Source organism: Nipponia nippon, unplaced genomic scaffold (assembly GCF_047370975.1).
Source record: "Nipponia nippon isolate SJK-2023a ecotype South Korea unplaced genomic scaffold, ASM4737097v1 scaffold_4, whole genome shotgun sequence".
In the NCBI taxonomy this organism is placed as follows: domain Eukaryota; kingdom Metazoa; phylum Chordata; class Aves; order Pelecaniformes; family Threskiornithidae; genus Nipponia; species Nipponia nippon.
Window position 1 is genome coordinate 31,689,496 of NW_028262358.1, and position 21,926 is coordinate 31,711,421.

The window sequence follows — 21,926 nt, forward strand, 5'->3', positions numbered from 1 at the left end:
TAGTGTTTCTCATTTTAATTGCATAAAACCAACACGAATAAATTTTATCAAGCCTGTAATTATACAGATGTGTATTTTTTTAATAGTTTTTGTGTACTTTTATTTACAAAAGAAAAAATGAGCCTACAGTTTCAAGCCAAATAAAAAGGACAAGGCTAAAATTGGAAGAAGAGGCAGAAGAATGTCTGGGCTTTTACTTTTAAAAAAGTATCTGGAAGACAGAGGACACACAGGGAGAGCTAACAGCCAGAGTGGCTGCTGATGCCCTTGAATTTGGAACAGTATCTGAAAAAACAACTCTTTTATCCCTCACTTAACGCGTGGTGAAAGAGTCCAAAGTAGAGCAGTCCTTCAAATCTCAGATGTACTCTGGGGCACTTGAAGCTTAGTAGCCATATTTTTCATTGAGATGAGTCTTGCCATCACCGCTTTGACCTAATGGACGAAGAGGAGAGTTGCATTATTTTTCCCCCCTCATCCAAGATCAATGTGTATCCAAGTATGAAATAGTCTCTAGGCAGCACTAGTCAGGCAAGCACAAAGAGGATAAAAAGTCAGACTGGATATTACAATTCAAATCGTCATTTGATTGATACTTAAAATTCCTCTTGACCTTACTAATAGTGTCAAGATTACATCATATATTCCTCTTTTTTGATTTGGTGGTTTTTTGTTGTTTTTTTTTTTGTTTTCTCCTCCTCCGCCACCCTTGGTGTCCTCATTAGGCCAGCATACAAGGTAAGTCTGATTATTAGCAGGCAAAGACAGAAGAAGGAGCTCCCTCTTATGGACACAGCTCACTTGGCTATCCGAGATCAGACCTCTGAGTTACTGAATTGGGTATTTTGTTCCAGTGGATTCATATGTCAGAGAAGTGCAGTCTTTTCATTGAAGGACGATTCACCAGATTATAGTTTTCTTCAGTGAAATTTATTCTCATTTTTCTTATTCCCTTTGGAGCCTATCTATATTACAAGTCTGCAACAGCCTTATAAAAATATAGTAATGAATCTACCAAATAAAAGCTAAGCTTTGAACTTAGTATGAGAACCTTAATGCATGAAAATGAATCTTCCATTTTAGAGAAACTGAAAATTCATTACACTGTTTAAGAATAACCTCACTTAGCTAAAAACACTCTGGAACTAAAGTAAAAAATTTCTTCAACTTCAACATATATTGGATGCGTGCATCAATTATTCAGTGCCTTCACCAAAGCGTTACCAAGACTTCTCTACAAAACACATGACCCGAAGTTTGTATTCCAGTGATTTTTGCAAAAATCTGTAAAGAAGATTTTCAGATTTCACAGACTTCTACGAAAACTGAGAATATCAAGATTGCTGGAACATTTATCCGTAGTGAAGGTTTGAGCTTGTCTTTCAACTAGATCATCATGTCACTATGTGTGAACGGAGTTAGCTCTCTCAGGTGTTACAAAACTGAAAATCAAACTTCAGGTGTATCTGTCCATTGAGATGAAGCTACTGCCAACGTGGTCTGTATTTCACGGCAAGACTAGTGTGGCCATACAACAAATATGGGGCATAACATGCCAGAAAACATCAGGTTCTGGGTAAAGTATTCCTGAATTACTTTTTTCTCAAGAAGTTACAAGGACACCCTGACTACTTATTAGGTAGATTCTTGAGTTATAGGACTAAAAATGGTAAAGGAAGTGGTTGATACCTGCAGGAGGAATCCATATGCAGTAGTCTGGGTCATCATCTGGGTACTGTGAGGAAAAAAAAGGTTGTTGGACCTGCAAAAGGAGAAAAGATTTTTAAAGTGCTACACCCCTCCAGCAATGTGTCACAGCCACTAGATCTCTCATTAATTCAGAGACAAATACTGAAAGGTGAGGGTTATTTCTACAAGAGTCAGGGATGAAAACAATAATACAGAGGAAAGAAGAAACATCAAACCCTCAAATAGATTCAGTTTATTCCCAGTAGAGTCACAGAATAATAGAAGTTCTGGTTAGATGGGACCTCTGGAGGTCATCCAGTCCAATCTCCCCCTCAAAACAGAACCACTGCCAACTGTCCACTTCTGACAGTTTAATCTTGTCATCCTAATGTTTGGTAGTGTCTTTTGACACAGAATTTCTTTATGCAGGGAAAAGCTTTAGAGTAGGATTTGCAAGAAGTGCTTTACTGATTTCAATGCGCAATCCCATTGAAAACTTTGGGTTTAAGGTGACTTTCAAACTGGAGTATATAAAAGTTTAGCTGTTATAGAAGGATAACTTAAGTTTTTCAAAAGAAAAGAAAACCCAGTTTCTTCAGGGCTCACTGGCATCACTGAAATGTTTAAAGCGAACCAAAACAGGTCACTTGCAACTCAAATGTTGACACAGCAGTGTCTTTTCGACCCTAGATTTTAAAGTTTTGCCACATCAGCATCGTTTTCTCAACAACTTTTGTTTTCAGCAACTGCAGGTAGCTATCAAAAAAATTTCATACAACTGTAGAGTGCAAGACTTAAGAGCTCAAAATGTAGCATAGTTACTCAGCACTGACTTGCATTACTCTGTAGTATCGTGACACAGCCTTAAGTTATGCAGTTGAAGCAATTTTTCATTCCCTCAAAAACTTTCCTTCCCCAAATTAACCTCTAAACCAGTTCTTTCAGAAGACTAATGTTTTCCAAAACATTAGACTTCAGAGTTGAACAGTTTTTAAATATGGCTTGTAAACAGTCACTTCAAAATTGTTTTTCCAGTTTTACATGATTGAAAGTTATTCCTCAAATATTAAAAGAGAAAAAAAAAAAAGCTGACTTTTGGTTGATATTTTCCATGCAAGATCTGAGCCCAAAGGCAGAGACAGCATGTGGAAAAAGTGATTTGTGATGGGAGAGAGAATACAGCTAAGCCATCTGGCATTTGGAGAATGCTCGCTGTTAGAGTGTACTCTGGTGATGAGAGGTGCTGACTTGACTGTCTCTGCATGAGAAGCTGCCTTGTTCTCCCATATTCATAGAAATGGTATAACTTCGGCTTTAACAGTATGTATTTACTCTTGCTTTCTTTATCAACACGCTTTATAGGCCAGCAACGAAGGACAATTCTAAAGGCCGTGCCGACCCAATCCTTGGGTCCTTTGCCAGGACACGCAGGCTGCAGGGAGCTGAGTTTCTTTAAGGAAGTGGTGCAGGGATAAAATTAGATGGCCACCACAAAGAAAGTGTCAGAATGGTCAGAACTCACGGCCCACCAAATACAGTAATCATCTTTGATGGCAGTCAGCAGAAGGGTGGGACGCACTCTAAAGGGAAGCGCCTCACAGTAATCACTAGGCTAAGAGCACGCTGTCAAAGAAGTTCCTTCCCGGCTCCAGGAAGGCAACAATTGCCTGCAGCCCAAAATGTGCAAGGCTCACATACTTTACATTTTAATACAAATCTTATGCACAGAAGGAACATTATCTGGTACATTCACTCAAATTCAGTAATAATTTGGTTACAAAAGACAATAATCTCTTAGACTCATCTCTTTCCACATCTTATAGAGAAGGATGAGGTTTGATAATGGCAATACAGACTAGCTACAGCTTTAGTACAGCATGTTCTGCGTCAGCCAATACATGCTTCCCAAGCTACTCTCCAAGGAAAGTTTTGCAGCGCCAATCCAAAGCCCAGAGAGCACCTATGTTCTACAACACTTGTGATGCAGGAGAAGAAGCAATTAGCAGAGGCTAACTGCCAAGCGAAAAGGTAAAAAAAAAATAAAAAATTATGATTGAATTGAGAGCCTCTATCATGCCTGAAATGCTGTGCTTTACCTTTTCACTGGAGACTCCAAAATCTGTGTCCAATGGCAGTGTGTGGTTCTATATTTGGGTCTTAGCAGAAAAGCACTACTATCACTAAGTCATACTCAATCGAATTGTTACTATTTCACTAAAAAAGAGCCTAATGAATGATTTCCTGAAACTCTTAAGCTGCAGGAGTCATGGTGTCATAACTGACCTTGCTTGAGCTATTGATTTTCTTAACTTTCTCAGATGTCTCTTCAGGTTCCTTACATACTGCGTCAGATACTGGGAAGAAAGAAGATTTGTTTTATGACACATCACAAATTACCAACAGGTAAGTAAGAAGTTCACATAAAAATGGATACACCCTAAAGGAAATCCAAGACAGCTCACTGCAACAAAATTCGTACTTAAGGCTGCTGAACATATTTTTGTTTTTCACAGTTGTATTAACTTATGTTTAATACACTGTCAATCACCTATCTGAATGCAGTTTAGTAAGGTCCTCTATTTGGGATTCTGTAACACACTTTAGTTAATGGCAGATGTTTATTTTATAAAAGGTATTATCTATCTGTAATCACTGCAGTGATTGATTTAGAAAGAAACAGTAGGAAATGCGCAGGACCAACATGATTTAAAAAAAAAAATACAGTAACATAGGTGAGAGGAATACAGAAGAGAGAGAAGTATGCCTTGTTTTTCTGCCACTTAGTCTGTGAAATATTGAGACTGTTGTGGCTTAAGTCTGTGGATGAGATGATGAGGACAGGACAACATTCTTAACAGTCTGAGTTATGAAAAAATACAAGATTCATACAGATCTCCATTTTCAGTGCACCTTTAAGGATCTGATTTTTTTTTTTTTTTGTGTACATTTAGAGGGGTCATCTGGGTCACTAACAGATTATTAGCTAATGTTATGCAGTATTTGTCACTTTATAAAAGAAAGTTCTGTCCTTCTGCAGTGTTAAGAGCTACTGCAAGAGAATAAGGGGAGGGGAGGAAAGCATTATGTTTATGCTCCTAAATTAAAATAACTTTTCTTGTCTTCTCATGCTATTTTTTTTAAAACACAGGATCTCAAAGCAGTTAATGACTATGAAGAGCAAGGAGAACTGAAACATAGTTGAAGTGACCAGTTTTCACCATACACTTACCATTTCCCAAGAAAACACAATCCTTCATTTCAATTCTAGATTCTTTAAGCTCTAGGTTAGGCTTAGTTTCCTTCTACTGACAGAAGACAATAAGTCCTTTAGACAGTTTCTAAACCCGCATGCTACTGTACAATAGTCTAAATTGTACTGCTCACCTTGAGATTTCTCTTGTGTGGGTCCCATCTGAGACTTATTCCTTAGTATCTTTGGCTCAGGCAGAAAATGAACCCCTGTAAAAGAAAAAAGAAAGAGCTAGGTGACCACTCTGCAGTAACTCTGATGAGTAGAGTGCTAGCATTCCTGAGACAAAGTACAAAAGGGAACTCTTAACTACATTTGTCTCAGGAAGAACTCTTCTCTCAAAAGTCCTCCAAATTATTTCATCCAAGTCCATTGCAATACAATATTAAAGAAAAACTTGTGACCAGTTAAAACATACTTTTCAAGAGCAACCTGGCCAGCATTAAGACAAAAAGTTAGAATTTGGTTTCTGTCAGCAAACACATCATTGACTGAGAAACATCATTACCGAGTTTTCCAATGCATCAAGCAGATATAAAAAAGGATTGGAGATTAACTACACAGATAGAAAGAAGATGCCTCTCCATTACCACTTTTGAAGTTATTTTTCCTCCTTACAAATGGATCTGAAGCTTTACACAGACATTTCTTTTCTTATTAAGTCACTCTCCCTTGCCAACAACACATTGTAGTTGTTTTCATATGGACATTCAATCTAATGAAAGCAGGGCTTATCAAAATAGGACCTTTCTTGAGTCCAGGAGATTTCTTCTGTTTCACCAAAAGCATGAAAAACCAACTGCCAAGCAGAGTTTCAACCAGAACTACGTGAAACTCAGCTGCTGGTACACAGACTCTGGACTCATGGCAAAAAAATATGGAAAAGATATCTGCTGGAGAACCTATGACTCAAACCTTAGGAGATTCACATAGATCTGAAAAATACAGCAGTAACAGACTCAGCTTCATTACTGGAAAAATCAAAGACAATGGTTTACCATCCTGAAGGGATTCTAGATTCTTGTTATTGCAAGGAGAACCATTGGGAACATTAGTTTCTTTTCCTGTTTCTTCCTCTGTTGTCATTTTCATTTCCAGGTTTGATGCTTTGCTGTTTATTGCATCTGCTTCTTGCTCCTCCTCTATTTCTTCCTCTTCCTCCTCTTCCTCCTCCTCCGGTCCATCATCTTTCATTTTTAACAAGCTTTCAGGGACGTCTGGACGCTTAACAGGCAACTTCTGCAAGAGAAAGACTTGTGCATCAGCGCTAAGACAAATGGAGGTAGATGTCACAGATATTCACTACAGAAGAAAGCACACATATTACTGTCAAAGAGACAGCTGGTAAGGAAACACTCTCAGGATGAAGAATAGTTAGGTTTTAAGGAAAAGTTATTAGTAGAGATAGAAGATGAAAAAATATGTCTAAGTCCATAGACAAGGAGTGCAGTCTTTTCATAAGAGGGACACCGGAAACTGCATCAGTCTTGGATATGATCTTAGCTATAAGATCAAGAAAAACGAAAGTAAAGGACCAGCTGCTGAGGTACAGCAGTGGTGCAGCCTGATGTCCCCAGACTGCCTCTACTTGATCCACAAGTTGCCTTTTGACCACAGCTGTGCTGCAGGAGACTGGCTGTACCAGGGCACAGAATGGCAACTGCTGGCAGCAAACAACATCCAACAGCCACTGCCTGCTGCCCCGTGCACCTTCCACCGCCGCAGGCTTGCACCTCCATGCTTTTTCCATGCATGTAAGAAGATGTGGTTGCCACCTACAGTCTCCGTAGCCTGAGAAGGTGTCTGGGAAATAGCCTCTGACTCGCAGCACTTACCCCTAGGCTTCCAGTTTTCAGCTTGAATTTGCTCCCCCCTTTCATTGCACCAAAGAGAGGCAGGGTAATCTTTTTAGGCTTGCTCTCTGCTTCCAGACTGTAACTCCCACTCCTGATAAAAGTTAGATAGAAAGAAAAACAGTGTAAGAAGTATCAAACAAGCCTTATATTTACAAATGCAAGAAAATCTGCAAATTAGAAGTAGATATATAAAAATCCTTTTATTTCTCTCTCACTTGCAGCATCCAAGGAGGAAGCTGCAGGAGATGACTCCTCCATCCTACATACACATTGTAGGATTCACACACTTGCCATAACAGGAAGCAAAAAATAAAGACATAAGAAAAAAAATCTGTATCACATGGACTCCCTCAAATTCAATTGCACACACATTCATACATATGTATATAATATAAATGCATATATAAAAACACACTTGGAGGACAAACCTCAATTTAAGTAAATTAATTAAGTAATTAAACCTCTAATCAAGCTGCCAGTAGCAAATGATAAACCCAGCATATGCCCTCTTGAATGGCAGTAGCACTGCTAGGCAGAGTTGAACAGCCACTACACTTGACTTCCATGTACATTTCACAGAGTGAAAGCGGTTTTCGTGTTGTACATAATATCTGCAAAATTCTTTGGTTCCTTTTGGATGCAGGTTGGGAAAAAAAATTAAAAAGCTGACACCGTGCTTCCAATCCCTTCCCCCTCTCATCCTCCCAGTGTGGGCTTATCTTGCTCCAGTGTTGTGGTGCATCTGCCTCAACCATAGATGCTGCAACAGCCAAAAAGCACAGCGGCTCTTTAAAGAGATGAGCCAGGTAGTTTGGAAGGCCCTTGGTCCTGCTTTTGTGTTTGGAAAGCTGTCTGTTTACTTGGCTTGCACAGCTGCCCATGGGTAACACAACAGTAAAAGTAATTGTTTTACACTTTAGCCAAGACTTACTGGGGCTTCAGCTCAGGCAGTTCTGCAGGCTTGACAAGCTTTATTAACCCTTTCAGTCTCTGCTGCTCTTTCTTCAGTTCAAACGACCGCAAGTGAAGCTTCTTTCGTGCCACACTGTCTAAGGTGCATCCTGATTTTATTTCGGTCATGAATTCATCCAAGGAATCTTGAGCTGCTGGCTGGGACTGGACTATGCAAGATAAAAGGGAAGATACATATTGTTACTGGTGGGGAGATGAGAGCTGTAGTCATCAAGTCCTACCTTTAGAGAATAAGATAGGTAGGAACAACTATCCTCTCTGCGAGCTTCGGTTGAATGGTGAAATAATGGAGTGTTAGCCCTGGAAAGATGAAAGCATTTCTCCTAACAAAAACCTGACAGTAAATTTTAATCCACTTACATAACAAAGCCTCTCTTAAAATTGAATGTTTCTTTATGAGTAAGTGTCCCTATTCGAGTTTGTTCATCTCACTTTGAGATCTGCTGTCCCTAAAAAAGTGGCTTACAGGTTCTTTCTGTAGTCACAGACTAAAATAAACACAACTACAAAGAATCTCACACCACTGCATGCGGGATCCCACTTTGGCTTTCCTGGAATGTTTATGTAATAACATTTGCAAAGCTTGAAATGAATCAACACATGATGCTGCCTCCTACCCCTGGATGCCTGAGTGCATACAAGAATAGTTTCATGTTAGGCCAATCACACAAAATTTACCTTTGTTTTGACTGGATTTTCTAATAAGAAAACACTGCTCTGTACTTGAAAAAGAGTAACAGCAGTCTTTCTACTCCACCTGATTTCAAATATTAGCAATTCTATGCATATTTGGCTAATTAAAATAAAACTCGGGAGGAAAAACTAAAGCTTTAATGACTAAGAAAAATAAATAAATACAGAATTCTAACACATGGATTTCAAATAACCAAACAAAAAAAACCCAGGAAAACTCCTTTCTTAGGCTTGCACAATGCTTCAGAAGTTTTTATATAGTGTTCAAAAACAATTTGGAGGCAAACAAAGAAGAATGTTGTTGCTAGAATTTTAACAAGCCTTTTGACAGGCAGTCTTCTGCCTTTTAATATTATATGAAAAGTGGAAAATTCAATATTTATTTGTTGCATTATAAGCATTTATGTATACATGCAGAAGCATAATTATGTGACCAATGAGTTATTTTCAGTTCAGCTCGAGCTAATTAAATAGCACTTGAAATTTAAAATGTGTACAAATAAAATAATACGCTATTGTTAAGAGTACATATTCAAGCAGTTTTACATTACTTAAATATTTAGAGACGAGTCTAATAAGACTCATGTTTACAAATGGACTCAATTTTTGAAAAGGATAATTTCTGATCTAGAACAAAACACAGTTTACAATTTGCAAATATATGAAAGCCACAACAGTAACTGTTCAAAGATATACAGAATTAAGAAGCTTCAAAAGATAAGAAACAGTTGTAGCATCCACCTCCACACAAATATAAATGATGACAAAACATGTCATAAAAGAAATTCAGATAGAAATACTCTTCTTTTTCCTCCTAACTATTTATATAAACCAAGACAACAAATATCAACAAAAAGGTACTGTTAGCAAACAGTCTGAAACTCCTAGCAGACAGGAGCTGAGCAGAGTCATCATTTAATTTAAACATCAAATTTTAAAGATACAGTTTAGTGTCTAGTCAGATAATTCAGAACAATTTAAGGTTTAGTTCCACAGCTCACGTCTTTAGCTGTGGAACAGTGTAAGTGCTTCAGTCAGTGAGTGATCTTCAGCAAGTCAGATCACCTGTTCTTGCAAATAGGATTCTCTGCTTGATTCCACCAACAGTGCCTAAGATCAGGTAGTTCAGCTTACAGGGTTACTGTTAGCATTCGGTATCTGTTGCAGCAGTTTTCTACACTATTGAAGTAAAATTTGATATTGCCAGGAGGTAAATCAATCATGGCTATTATACTCTATATCCCAGTGAAAAAAAGCTATAGGGCTATTTACTGCACCATCAACTTATTGATAATTTTCTTATGAACAGGCAACCAAAGATGAGACTGAAGAGTTCTATGTATTTGATTTTCATTCAGCTGCATCAGTGAATGTGAGATACCAAGTCAGTCCATTAGTAATTAGTTCTGAAGGAGAACAATTTGTGAACTTCTACTGTGATTTTTTTAGACAACCACTTAATTTCTCTGAGTGCTTGTTAAGAGGTGTTGCAATTTAGCCTGTCATTCACTCATTGGTCTCTCTACACTCTTGCCCTTAGGCTAAAGATAATGATTTAGAGCAAGCAAAAGTGCATTAAGGTTTCAGAATTGTATGTGATGCGGCAGCTTTGCCAGACAGCTCACGACAGTGATAAGAATCACCCATGATCAATATGCATGTTCCTGGATTACACTTGTACTCAACATCTTTGATGAACCTGAAGCATCCAAAGAAATAAGAGAAAACACAAGTATCTAGAACACACACACACACAAAGTAACTGATGATGCAATATTTGCTATGTTTTATCTTGGCCTAGTTCTAAGAAATTCCCATCCAATACTGAATTACTCTGTAGTGCAGTAAGTGCTGAGACTGCAATTTTTCCAAGGCTCTAAACTAGCTGTGTAACCAGTTACAATTTACCAAACCATGATGACATATATCAGAATTATATGGTGTTAGCAGAAGTCTATAAATGAACTGATTCTTCCTTCTCCCAGCGTCTACTACAATATGATTTAACAGTCTTGTTGAGAAACAGTATCAGCAGAAACAAAGGCATCATAACATATGAAAGCTTGGAATTACATGTCTCAGACAAGATAAAGCATTAGCTTCTCTTGCTAGTCAATCGTTAACTACTTATCAGAACAGTCACGCTGAAAACAATTCCTTCAAACACGCTGAACCAACCCATCAGTTAGAATGCTCAGTGGCACAGTACTGTTTTCTGAACAGTGATCTGGTATAATCAATCACCAACAAAAATGTTGATACAAATGAGTTTTGGTGTGGAGTTGAATTACTAGAAAGAAACATACCCATATAATGCACAAAAGATAGCCCAGCTGTCAGACTGCCGCTAGGCTTCTTGGAGAGAAACTCTTCTGAAAAACTGATGTTGCAACCTTTATTAATGCCAACTCTGTTAAAAAGGCTTCTGTATGAAGAATCAGCCTAAACACATTTCCTTCATGCCTTCCTTCTATTCCACAAGACATCATCAGTAACAGAAAGCAAAACGCAGCTATTTGTATAGTATGCTTTTAAATCTAACTCACTACGAGATACAATCACCACTTTGGAAATCACCACTCTGCCTTCGTACACAAAGGCATAATCCTAGAACTTGAATGGCACCCTCATAAGCTAGCAAGTTCACTGACTACACGAGCTAAGCGTCAACTGCTTTGACTCCACATTTCTCTCTTCCCACCTTTCCTTTTTAAGGTGCATTTACAATCAGAGAAGTGAAATAAAAGATACTGTCTTTTCTGTCAGTTGTCTGCTCTTCCCTTAGAAATGGTTTTGGAGGGAGTGGAAAAAAGTGTTCCTCAAATTGGGTCAGTTTCACTAATATGGGCAGATAAACAGTAATAATGCTCACTCTCTGAAGCACCAGGAGCTTATACACTCACCTCCTTACCTTAACTTAGATGTTGCTTGCTGTGAAAAAAGCTGCATTCATGAGCAAGTGACTATATACACACAGTACATAAACTATAGGATGAAGAGTGTAAGTATCCTCGCCAACTAACTCAGTGACCTGCAAATCTTCCTACTCCTTTGTGAAAAGTGGACACTAAAAAAAACCACGCACTTAAGACAGAAATCCGTAAGATACGTTTTCATCCCTTTATTGTTCTTTATGGAAAGCCCTACGATCAAATAAACTTCATGCCTTACCTTTCCCCGAAGCCTTCAGCTTCTCCGTTATCTCAGAAAGCTCATTTTCAGCTTCATTTAGCTTTGTGACCTATGAAAAAACAACATGCTTAGAAGATCTTTTTATCTTCTTAAAATCCTCTTTTAGGACGTACTCAAATATCCTACCAAATTACCTCAATTTTTCTACTTCTGATCTTTGACCAGAAGTTTCTGGCCTGAAAAAATTATAGTCTAGATTGTTCCTAAACAACTTATCAGTCCTTTCACATACTGTTCAAATAATTTTCTTTCTGAAACACAAAAATACGTATAATGCTTCTGCAGCAATGTTATACCACCACTGTGATCCTCCAACCCTCCCTATCCCTGCTCCCCCACACCCTGTTGTCTCTGTAGGACTTTTAGTTGTCATATGCCTGTCAGTTCAGGCTGCTTATTCTTTGAAGCAGAATGGGATCCTTCTTTGGGATGTGCCCTGTGCACTTGAAAGCTTGCAGTTATTTTCTGATGCTTTAAAACTATTTTAGAAGTACCCTGTTCTGGTACGTCATTCACCCACCACTGTGATCTACCAAGTAGAAGGCCATACTACACAGGCAGAAGCAAGATAGTATGCTTCCACTAAAGTAAGCAGTATTTTCAGGTATTTGTGGATCTTGTCCACAAATCAAAAAAACACTTTTATTCTAACTTGGCCAATTGAGAGCTAAAGGTCTGAAATGATATCAGAGTTCAAGGTAACAGAGAAAGATCAGGAAATATTTTTTATTTTCCTTCTTAGTAATAATACATGCATGAGAGAATAAGCCTGGCATGTCATAATAATTCTTCTTACCAGTGAGTCATAAGTCTCTGGTTTTTCTTCTATTTTACCAGCTTTTTTCATTCTGTTCAGTCGTTTCTTTTCTACAGCACCAGTTCGATCAAGGAAGGTGTCATCATCACTGTCATAAAAATCCTCATCTTCCCAGTTCTTTGATTTCCTTTTTCGGGATACTGGGAAAAGTAAGGGAGAAGGCAAGAAAAGAAGTGATTTGCATACCACTGAGCAATAAAACAAATTCAAGATAGCAATCTCAAATCCCTAATTTAGGGCTTTTAGAACGATCACAGCATTTGACTAGTTATTCACCTGCTTCCTGCCTCAGTACTCCCCGAGCATCGAGCAGCCTGCAAGCTTCCAGTGCACACTGTATCATTGCTTCCTTCTTCTTTCCTGAATGGAGAACCTCTGCCACCAGCTGCTTCCCTGATGCATCATCCACAGGCAACCTGTTCAGTTTGAAGGACCAGAGAACAGCTCAGATACAAACAGCTTTTCACGGATGCTATTCAGATATTTTATTTATCAAGTTGGCTTTGTTCTTTCCATTTCACTCTAGTCTTTTTTTGTGGGTTAAATATTTTCACTTTTCATTTCATGCAGTACAAATCAAAACACAAGCATGGATTTCCTAAAGGATGCAAGTAAATTTTTATTTCACTAGTCCAAACAATAATTCTTCCTACATGCATTCCATTGGGAATACAAGAAGTTAAAAGGTTAAACGTCAATCCCCAAATAATTTTAAGCACCAGTAACAAATATTTTCCATGCTGAAGCAAAGGCTTCTTAAGTAGTACAATCATTGCAATGTTGTACCTATCCATTTGAGACCTATCCTGTTGACTTAATTTCCACCTCACCTTCTCCTGTCTTATAAAGGAATGACATTAGTGGCCTCTTGCAGGAATCCATCAAAAACTGCCTTATACCATAAAAGAACTGAAATTGGGTACACAGTAGAATGAATGATTTTTTTTCTCTCATTAGGAATCGAAAGATATTTTTTCCTAGTTTTTTCTCTCATATTTCAATTTCACATCTCTCTTAAAACAAGGGGAACTGAAAGAACCTAGACTCTTGCTTTCCTGATTTTCAGCTCTAAGGAAAAGCAAATGCTGCCAGACCAGAAAAGAGCGCAGACACTGAACTAGGCACTGATCCTTGAACTTCTGTCTCAAAATCAGGGCTTAAGTCTAATTCCAGCTGGCCTCCTTGCCAAGTATGACAAGACAAGTAATTCCTTCAGCTTTTGTTGGTGAATTCAATGAAGTTAGCTTCTATGTACAAAAGTGAATGGAGAGATACATACTTGATCCTGCATAGCCAGCTATTGTGCCCACGATCATCATATTCATATTCTAACTCTTCTCCTAGAGAGGAAAAGAAAGTTGATGTAGTAACCAAAATTGAAATAAGCGGGAATAATCTTTACAGCAGAGAAGAATGTCATGGTTAAACAAAAGAGATAAAATGCCCTTGTTACATATCAAAGGACTGAATTTGCTGCCTGCTTTTTTTTAAGCCATGGGATCTTTAGTTGGTACTATGCTCATTTGCTTGTTTTTCACAATCAAGGCTTTTTCAGATCAAAGAAAAAACAATCTTGTCTCTGTATGTTTTAAAGTAAATGACATGAAGCAACGACAGTTTGCAATCTCGATTCACAGATATTGTTTAGCTTGAAGATTAATTTTTCACTTTAGCAAATGAGTGAGTCATCTGTAAGTTTCACTAGCAACCATTGAAAGTTTAGACCAATTCATTATTGCCTTTTGTCTTTTATACTTTCCAATTCTATCTCACAATCATAGCCATCTCCAAACAGAACAGTCTGGAATTTGATGGGTTTGGATTTTTCAGCACAGGTTCAAATCATGGGTGTGGTTTGAGTGTCACTCCAGAGGAATACAAGGTGCTCTCCGCAACTTCCATTTTAGGAATTAGTAACTAAGTCTCAGATACAGAATGGTGAGCTAAGTTTTAATAAAACAAAACAAAACAAAAAAAAAACCAAAAACCAAACCAGCACCAACCCCTCAAAACTTGACCAAACAAACAAAAAAAAAAACTTACCCACAATGTAATAGAAAAGTTTAGCTCTCACACCTTAATTCCCAAAGAAAAACATGAGCACAAACGTCACACTTCGCTAAATAATAAAAATTACATTTAATTAAGAAAAAAAAGTACCTTCTCTGTCAAAAAAGCCCTGTAAGGCCTTCCTAGGATCTTTCATATAGAAGGCATCTTGTACATCCTGAAAATCAATAGCAATAGGGTTTTCTTCAACCTCATCCTCCTCAGCATCCTCCCCTAGAAGAAGACATACAAAGTGCAAAAAAAATGATGAAATGTTAGAAAGAGAACACCGGTATATTTCAGCTTTCATTAGTTTGAAAGAGGTAGCAGCTACATCATCATAAAATTATTTCCCTTAACTTGAATATTATTTCTGCATCCAATAAAAAAAAAACCAAACCCTGCTTCTTTTTTGCTATTAGTTATTCCACCATAAGATACAGTTTTGCAGACAAACGTCACTGCAGTTTCAGCACTTTCCAAGGTTTATGTGCTTATACATTTCCATTCAAAAAAACAACTCATTTTTTGTACTGAAAAGCTCATTAATTACAATTTATCTAGCTTTAAGATGTGGACTTCCTGTTTAAATTTAAAGACAGCTATACTGCATATAAGTCTCAAGCAATTAAGTTTCACCTCTTGGGCAAAAGTGTGGACATTGTCACAGGAACAAAACACACAGCATTAACTTAAGCTCTCCGTTTCACAGCCTTTTACAGGCATAGGCAAATTACCTTCTCCCTTTTAAAAGATGCTCTAGCAGCAGAGCTAAAGTCTCACTAGATATAAGCTCGCCTTGTCACAGCACTCTTCTTTTTAAAAGGAAAAGGATTAGTATGTACTCAGGAACTTCCACTGGACTGGGACACTTGGCATCCAGCTGGAATTTCAAACCTGGTATTCACTGAAAACCGGCTTGAAGACCTTTCAAGGTGTATGAGCTGATTTATTCATCATCACTTACCCATTCCCCATGAGCAGCTCATATCACTGTTCTGACTCCTCTCATTTTTCTCCTCTTTTTCATCTTCCTCATCAGAGTCCTCTCCCAACATTCTCTTTTCCAATTTTGCTTGCTGCTGCTTACGCAATGCCTTCAGCTGAGTCACAGTTAGTTCCGACTCAGACTCCTGGTCCTCTTTGGGTCCCTACGTCACAAACAGTAACTTAGCAAAAGTATTTTTCAAAAGAAAAAAAAAAAGACGTATTTTCAACACACATGCAAATTATGTACAATAACATAAACAAATCATTATAGTGCTCTTCAAAAAGTGGAATTATTAGACCATTTGTTATGGTTTGCATCCCCAAATATATTATTTTTAATGCCCTTTCCAAAGGCGAAAAAAAAGAAATGAGCATTATTGTGTATTTATAGTCAGATCAATCTCAAATATAACTGTATTTTAAAGCAGAAGGCAAAAATTTCCATCAATGCTACACGGGATAATCTGGGGAACAAGCAGCTTCTGAAGTGCGTGTAGGGCAGATCAAGTGCTCTCTAAGTTCCTACTAATAAAAGCTCCCCTTGTTCACAAAGAAGTATTAGTGCTTTACTTTCCTGATGCATCATACTGTCGGAAAGACTTTCCTGATACATCATACTGTTGGAGAGAAATGCCTTTTGCCCTCACTGCACATCAGCAGAAACTGCCATGCCTGTTCTCACGCTGAGCCCCCAGCAGAGCTGCCCTGTGCCCGGTGCACCAGAGCGATGCAGCAGTGGGGGGACCCCACAGCCCTGCTCTGTCCTTCAGCCCCAAACCTCACCGCAGAGCCGGCAGCCGATACCTACAGCTGACTGCTTTTCCCCAGTAAAACAACCACGGCAGCGCTGGGCTGCTTCCAAAGCACCCAAACTGCCTCACACCTCAGAAGCCCCTTTCACCCCGAGATGCCAGGGAGATGTAGATGGAGCTGGATAAATCACAGAATCATAGAAAAGTTCAGGATGGAAGGAACCTTTAAAGGTCATCTAGTCCAACCCCCCTGCAATTGGCAGGGACATCTTCAACTAGATCAGGTTGCTCAGAGCCCCATCCAGCCTGGCCTTGAATGTTTCCAAGGATGGGGCATCTGCCACCTCTCTGGGCAACCTGTTCCAGTGTTTCACCACCCTCATCGTGAAAAATTTTTTTCCTTGTGTTTAGTCTAACTCTACCCTCCTTTAGTTTAAAGCCATTATCCCTTGTCCTGTCGCAGCAGGCCTTGCTAAAAAGACTATCCCCACCTTTCTTGTTGGCCCCCTTTAAGTACTGAAAGGCCGCAATAAGGTCTCCCCGGGGCCTTCTCTTCTCCAGGCTGAACAACCCCAGCTGAAATCGCTGAGCCGGACGCGGGGAAGCACAGGAGTCACCCGACCCACGCCCCGGGGAGCGCGGCGGGGCCGCCCGGGCCCCCACCCACCTGCAGGAGGAAGAGGCGGGAGCTGCCGCCGAAGCGGAGCCCGTGGCCCACCCGCACCCGGCAGTAGGTGCGGGGCGGCACCCGCGTCTTGTTGAGGAAGGTGCCGTGGGTGCTGCCCAGGTCGTACACGTAGAAGCCGGCGGCATCGGCGCCGTCGGGGGAGCAGCCAGGGCCGCGGTACTGCAGCACGGCGTGGTGCCGCGACACCGAGGGGTGCTCCAGGGACAGGGCGCAGCCGGGCAGCCGCCCCACCAGGAACCAGCTGCCGCCCTCCAGCCGCACCGAGCCCAGCGCCACGCCGCCCTTCAGCACCTCTAGCCCGTAGCCGGCGCCGGCCGGCGGGGGGCTGCCCCACGGCGGCTCCTCGTAGCGGGGCGCCGCCGGCGCGGCGGCAGGACGGGGGGGCGGCGGGCTGGGCCCCGGCTCATTGCCCTCCGCAGCGCGGGGCGCGGCGGGCAGCGGGCGGCTGGGGCGCTTGAAGGCGTCGGGCTCGGCGGCCGCCTCTGTCTCCATGGCCTCCGCCATCTTCCCGGGTCCGTTGCTGAATAGAGTCCTCCGGAGACGAGCACCGTTGCGGCTGCAGTACCGGGGGTAGGGCGCAGCTCCAAAGGGTCGCACCACTGCCTCAGCCACGGCCCGGGGCAGTGTAAGGGGTGAGACAGAGAGGGAGGCAGCGGCAGGGGAGACGGGTGCGGCGGTGGCGATTGCTTCCCACCTCCCGGCGCGAAGGAGCGCTGGTGCCGGGGGAGCTGCTTCTGGTGGCGGACCGGGGCCGACTTCCGGCTCGGCGGCCGGGAGCGGAGCGGCGGGGGTGCAGCGGGGTACGGTGGGGGCCTCCGCGCCGGGCGGGCGGGCTTGGTGCCGCCGTGGCGAGCCGCGGGCCGGGGCGAGGGGCCGGGGTGCGGGGCGACCGTGGGCCCGGAGCTGAGCCCGGGGAGGGCGGCGGGGACTTGCGGGGGAGGCGGGCGAGCCGAGTGCGGCCCCCGGAGTTTCTCCACGCAAGTCAGGGCGCGCCGTGGGTGCCGCTCAGCGAGGTGCCGGCGTGGCCCAGGTGGAGGCACACCAGCCCCCGTTACAAACAGAAATAATGACCGCCTCACGGGTGCGTTTCTTTCTTCTTCCCCCCCTCAGGAGAAGCAGCAATGTAATCTGTTAAATGCCAGCGTCGCGTCCTGATGCCATCGTGGAAACCGCGCTGCTCGGTGAGGCACTGAGCGACAGCTTTCTTGACAGTCGTAATTTGCTTTATTCAGAGCGTCATCCCAGCTCCATTTTCTGTTGCTGCCCAAAGCCTAGTGCTGTTCCCTGTGACGAGGCTCCTTTGTACTGCAGTATTTGGTAGCCTTCTTCTGGGCTCTGAGGACAATACGTGACCTGTGTAAAAATGCTGCGATACTGGGGTGAGATTCCGGTTTCATCTAACCAGGCCAACCGCAGCTCCTTTGACCTGCTTCAGCGTGAGTTTCGTACTGTGGAAGTCCAAGATCCTCCATTGCATCAGCCATCTGCAAACAAACCCCGGCCGACCACCATGTTGGACATCCCCTCGGAGCCCTGCAGCCTCACGATTCACACCATTCAGCTCATCCAGCACAACAGGCGGCTGCGCAGCCTGATTACCATGGCTCAGGCTCAAAACCAGCAGCAAGCGGAGGGCATAAAAACTGAAGACAATGAACCTCTGCCATCTTGTCCGGCCTCTCCACCTCTCCCTGATGACCTGCTTCCTCTGGATAGCAAAACCCCCAAAATGCCATTTCAGCTGAGGCACAGTGACCCAGAGAGTGATTTCTACAGGTGTGTTGGTATTTCTTTGGGTTAGTTTTTGGCTGAAGGAAAGATTAGTGTTTTTAAATGTATACGTAGTTATGTCAATTCCCTTAGGCTGAAGGGTCAAACAGTTGTATGTAAAGTATAAAGCAGGCTTTGAAAATGAAAGAGTTAGGTTTCTCTAGTGTGGACAACATGGACTTTGTTTAAAATAGATGTGCTTTTGTTTCCTGTCTATAAAATGTGGATGTGTAATGCTGATTTCTGTCTTGTTAGTGCTATGCTAAATGTTTGTGAATGGTTTTGCTATCTCCAATGGTATTTTGACAAGTTTATTTATAGGATATGAGGTCTCTTCTATTTAGGTCACTTACTGAGAGCTAAACTTGCCTTATTGTAACTGAAAACCCAGAACACGCATGACTAGGTTTTGGCTGCTCAGTTGTAGGTTCTGAAAAGATGATTTGATAACGTATTTGTAAGATTTCAGTGGCCAAGGACCTGTGATGTAGTAACTATCACATTTCACTCCGTTTGTTGGTGTTATTTTGGTCAGAGGTGGTGATGAGTATGGGTGAAGGAAATTCTTGTCTCTGATGCTGGCTCTACCAGCCAAGGGCTGGAGAAAATGTAAAGGAAGGCTGCATTGCTTCTACCTCTGCAGCTAATCTTTGATTAAATAGTATTGCCACCACCTCCCTGTCTACCCCTGCGACAGGCACTGAATTCACAAGGAGGTGTTGCATTTCTTGCAGGATCTCACGATACTTTGTAGGTTATGTGCATTTAAATTCAGGGATTAATCCTTGCTACTATAACTTTCTGTTCTTAGATTAAAGACTGTGCACCAATGAACATGATGTGGGAGAGGATAACACATTTTAATTTTTAAAATGGGGAAAAGTGCATCAACAAAATATAAGGTATCAGTTAAACACCACTGAGATCTTTAATGGCCTGAGGTTGTATAAAATGCATTTTATTGAAAGATGTTGTTTTTGGTGACATAGTCTCTCTGAACAGTAGAGCGATTCTTTAGTGCTGTTTGTGGAGGAACACCATCATCCTTCTCAGAAGAAATAAAGTAATTAGCCTAGGAAAGGAAATCCAGTCCTGTGAGGATAAAGTCTGAGCCCTGTGACTTCTGCTCTTTCTGGACCTGTGGTTTGTAGAACTGAGCAGTGTTCTGCTCTGTCCTCCCCGGTGGCTTCAGCTTTATGTTCAGTTTTCTGTGGCTCTGTCCATGTTTTGGGGGTTGCTTTGTCTTTTTATTGTCCCTTGTGTGTTTCTGGGTTCCAAGTAAAGAAATGTTATTTAGCAGTCAACCACATGGGGGAGTTTAAGGACTAGGTTGGAGAAACTGGATAGACAATTTTGAAATTAAACGTTTTGTGGCTGACAGAGAGTGGATTTATAATGAGCTGCAGTGTAGAGTAGAATTTGTGTGTTTGCTAAACCAAACACAGTTATGCTTTTCCAGGAGGAAAGCTTTCAGTTTGTTGTTGCATGTTTGTTCTTAACTCTTTTAAGACACTTACATGAATTAAGAATAGCAGCTGCTGTTACAGTAGTAAAAATAAAGTTATATGATTTGCCGACACTTGTTCTTAGTGTGTAAAAACAATTTAAGGAAAACCATTCTTCCCCTTGATAAAACATGGCAGTGCTTAATTTTATGGTGCCTTCTGAAGTGCTATTGTCAGAGTTAGTATTTGACTAAATCCATATTTTAATTCCATTTTCTTTGGCAGTAACCTGGGTCTGAGAAGCAATGAATAGGTATATTTAGATATAGGATGGATAGGTATATTTAGATATAGGAAGAAAAGAAGATAAGAGCAGCCAGCCTGAATCAGACCCCAAGTTTCTTTATTACAGTCATGTCCTCTTCTCTTTCCTTGTTATTCATTTTCATCCTTTGACCCCACAGCCTTGTCTTTTATTTTGTTATTCCCTGGATTCATTTTGGTTTTACTCCTCTCTGTCCTGCCCCATACCTGTAAGCCCTACCTCCTCATCCCTTTGGAGATGAGGAAGAGGCACAACTTAATTTACTGCTATTTTTAAGTTGCTTTGGTCTTTTCAATCGCCCAAAATCTGTATCACCAGCAGTTTTAATTGTGACGCTATTCCTCTCCTCAGTTTTTCCAGACTGTTTATAAATACGTTGAAACAAACCTTGATTCTGGCACAGATCCTTCAGGGAAGACCTGGGCTCCGCAGTGGAGATCTCTTATATACTTGCTTGTTGATGGATTTGGAGGACTCTAGTAGGTTTGTGGAGCAGGTTTTCTATTTACAAAAGCTGCCTGGACTCTTTCTGAGTGTATCATATTTACCCATGTGTCCTCTAATTCTGTTCTTATAATTTCTTTGAATTTCCCTGATGTACAAGAATATATCAGGTTTCCCAGCCTGCAGTTCTTCACATCTTTTCTGAAGCTATTAGAAGAAAATGTTTTCACATTTTCTGTCTTCTGGTCCTCATGGGCCAAGACAGTTTAAAGTGAGAGGTGACTCACAGCAGCTATTCAGCTATTTCATCCTTGAATTCCTTTAGTATTCCTGGATGAATTACCATCTGGTTCTGGTAATTTGCAACTGTTGATGTTACAGTTCTTAGAACATACAATAAGGGATTAACAGTTGTTTTTACTTGGTATAGAAACAGAAGGTAAGCTTAAAGCATAATCGATGAGGAATGAGTAAGGAACTGTAGACTTGAAACTACCAGTTGAACAGGAGGCTCTTACCATAATATGGCTGCTAGCTTTTCCTTCTTCTCTCTTCAGCTTCCTCCGATTAGCATGTATCTGTCTTCAAAAGAAGCCTAACCTACTCATTATGTGCCTCTTCAGATGCTTTTTCTTGTGTGTGCATGGTTGGTTTCTTAACGGATTTCTCTGGTACTCTCTCATTTGTGTTCCTGACCACATCGAATGTGTCCTTTGCATTGAAAGATAATCAGTGAATGAAATTGGGAGCTTGCAATGGGAAGACAATCCATGGCAGAAGGGCTTGTAGTTAAGAAATGTCTGTACAGAAGTAGGGAAGCACGTGTTGGTGGGATAGCAGGTTTAATGCTGGGAAGGATTTGGAGCAGTGGAAGATAGAGCAGGCAGAACATACTTCCCCTGCTGGACTAAGCACTTTGGCTTAGCCCCGAAACTGTCCGGTCTTCAGGGTTGGGCCACTGGGACCCAATTTATTTTCCAAACATTATCTATTG

General features: G+C 41.2%; 2 protein-coding genes across 5 annotated transcripts in view; one reads left to right on the forward strand and one right to left on the reverse strand.

Moving 5' to 3' along the window:
- SLC4A1AP (solute carrier family 4 member 1 adaptor protein) lies at positions 1-17,573 on the reverse strand. 2 transcript variants are annotated; one of them, XM_087775170.1, is made up of 14 exons: positions 16,928-17,572; positions 15,486-15,669; positions 14,630-14,752; positions 13,749-13,809; positions 12,746-12,885; positions 12,449-12,609; positions 11,632-11,701; positions 7,727-7,916; positions 6,775-6,886; positions 5,938-6,178; positions 5,074-5,148; positions 3,973-4,043; positions 1,690-1,762; positions 1-435 (listed from the first exon to the last, which is right to left on the reverse strand). In XM_087775170.1, exons 1-14 carry the CDS (start codon positions 17,450-17,452, stop codon positions 386-388), a joined length of 2,076 nt encoding a protein of 691 aa, XP_087631296.1. In that variant the 5' UTR covers positions 17,453-17,572; the 3' UTR covers positions 1-385. The 2 variants fall into 2 exon arrangements, with proteins under 2 accessions (XP_087631296.1, XP_087631297.1); XM_087775171.1 differs by lacking the exon at positions 3,973-4,043 and having other exon boundaries at positions 16,928-17,573.
- SUPT7L (SPT7 like, STAGA complex subunit gamma) overlaps positions 17,412-21,926 on the forward strand; it is a 19,549-nt gene continuing 15,034 nt past the window's right edge. Inside the window, exons 1-2 of one of the 3 annotated variants that reach the window (XM_087775173.1) lie at positions 17,412-17,518; positions 18,059-18,724. In XM_087775173.1, the coding sequence (XP_087631299.1) occupies positions 18,312-18,724 (413 nt within the window). In that variant the 5' untranslated portion in view covers positions 17,412-17,518; positions 18,059-18,311. Of the gene's footprint in view, positions 17,519-17,561; positions 17,581-17,625; positions 17,749-18,058; positions 18,725-21,926 lie in introns of those variants that run through there. The other 2 variants (XM_087775174.1, XM_087775172.1) reach the window with 2 other exon arrangements.

What these genes read in the sequence shown, in the direction of transcription:
- SLC4A1AP (XM_087775170.1), bottom strand. Translation starts at nt 17,452, where the DNA reads ATGGCGGAGGCCATGGAGACAGAGGCGGCCGCCGAGCCCGACGCCTTC. An exon ending in GAGCTGCTCATGGGGAATGG is followed by an intron (nt 14,753 to 15,485) that starts GTAAGTGATGAT and finishes GTCTTCTTCTAG; the next exon opens with GGGAGGATGCTGAGGAGGAT. An exon ending in CATATGGATTCCTCCTGCAG is followed by an intron (nt 436 to 1,689) that starts GTATCAACCACT and finishes TTCGTCCATTAG; the next exon opens with GTCAAAGCGGTGATGGCAAG.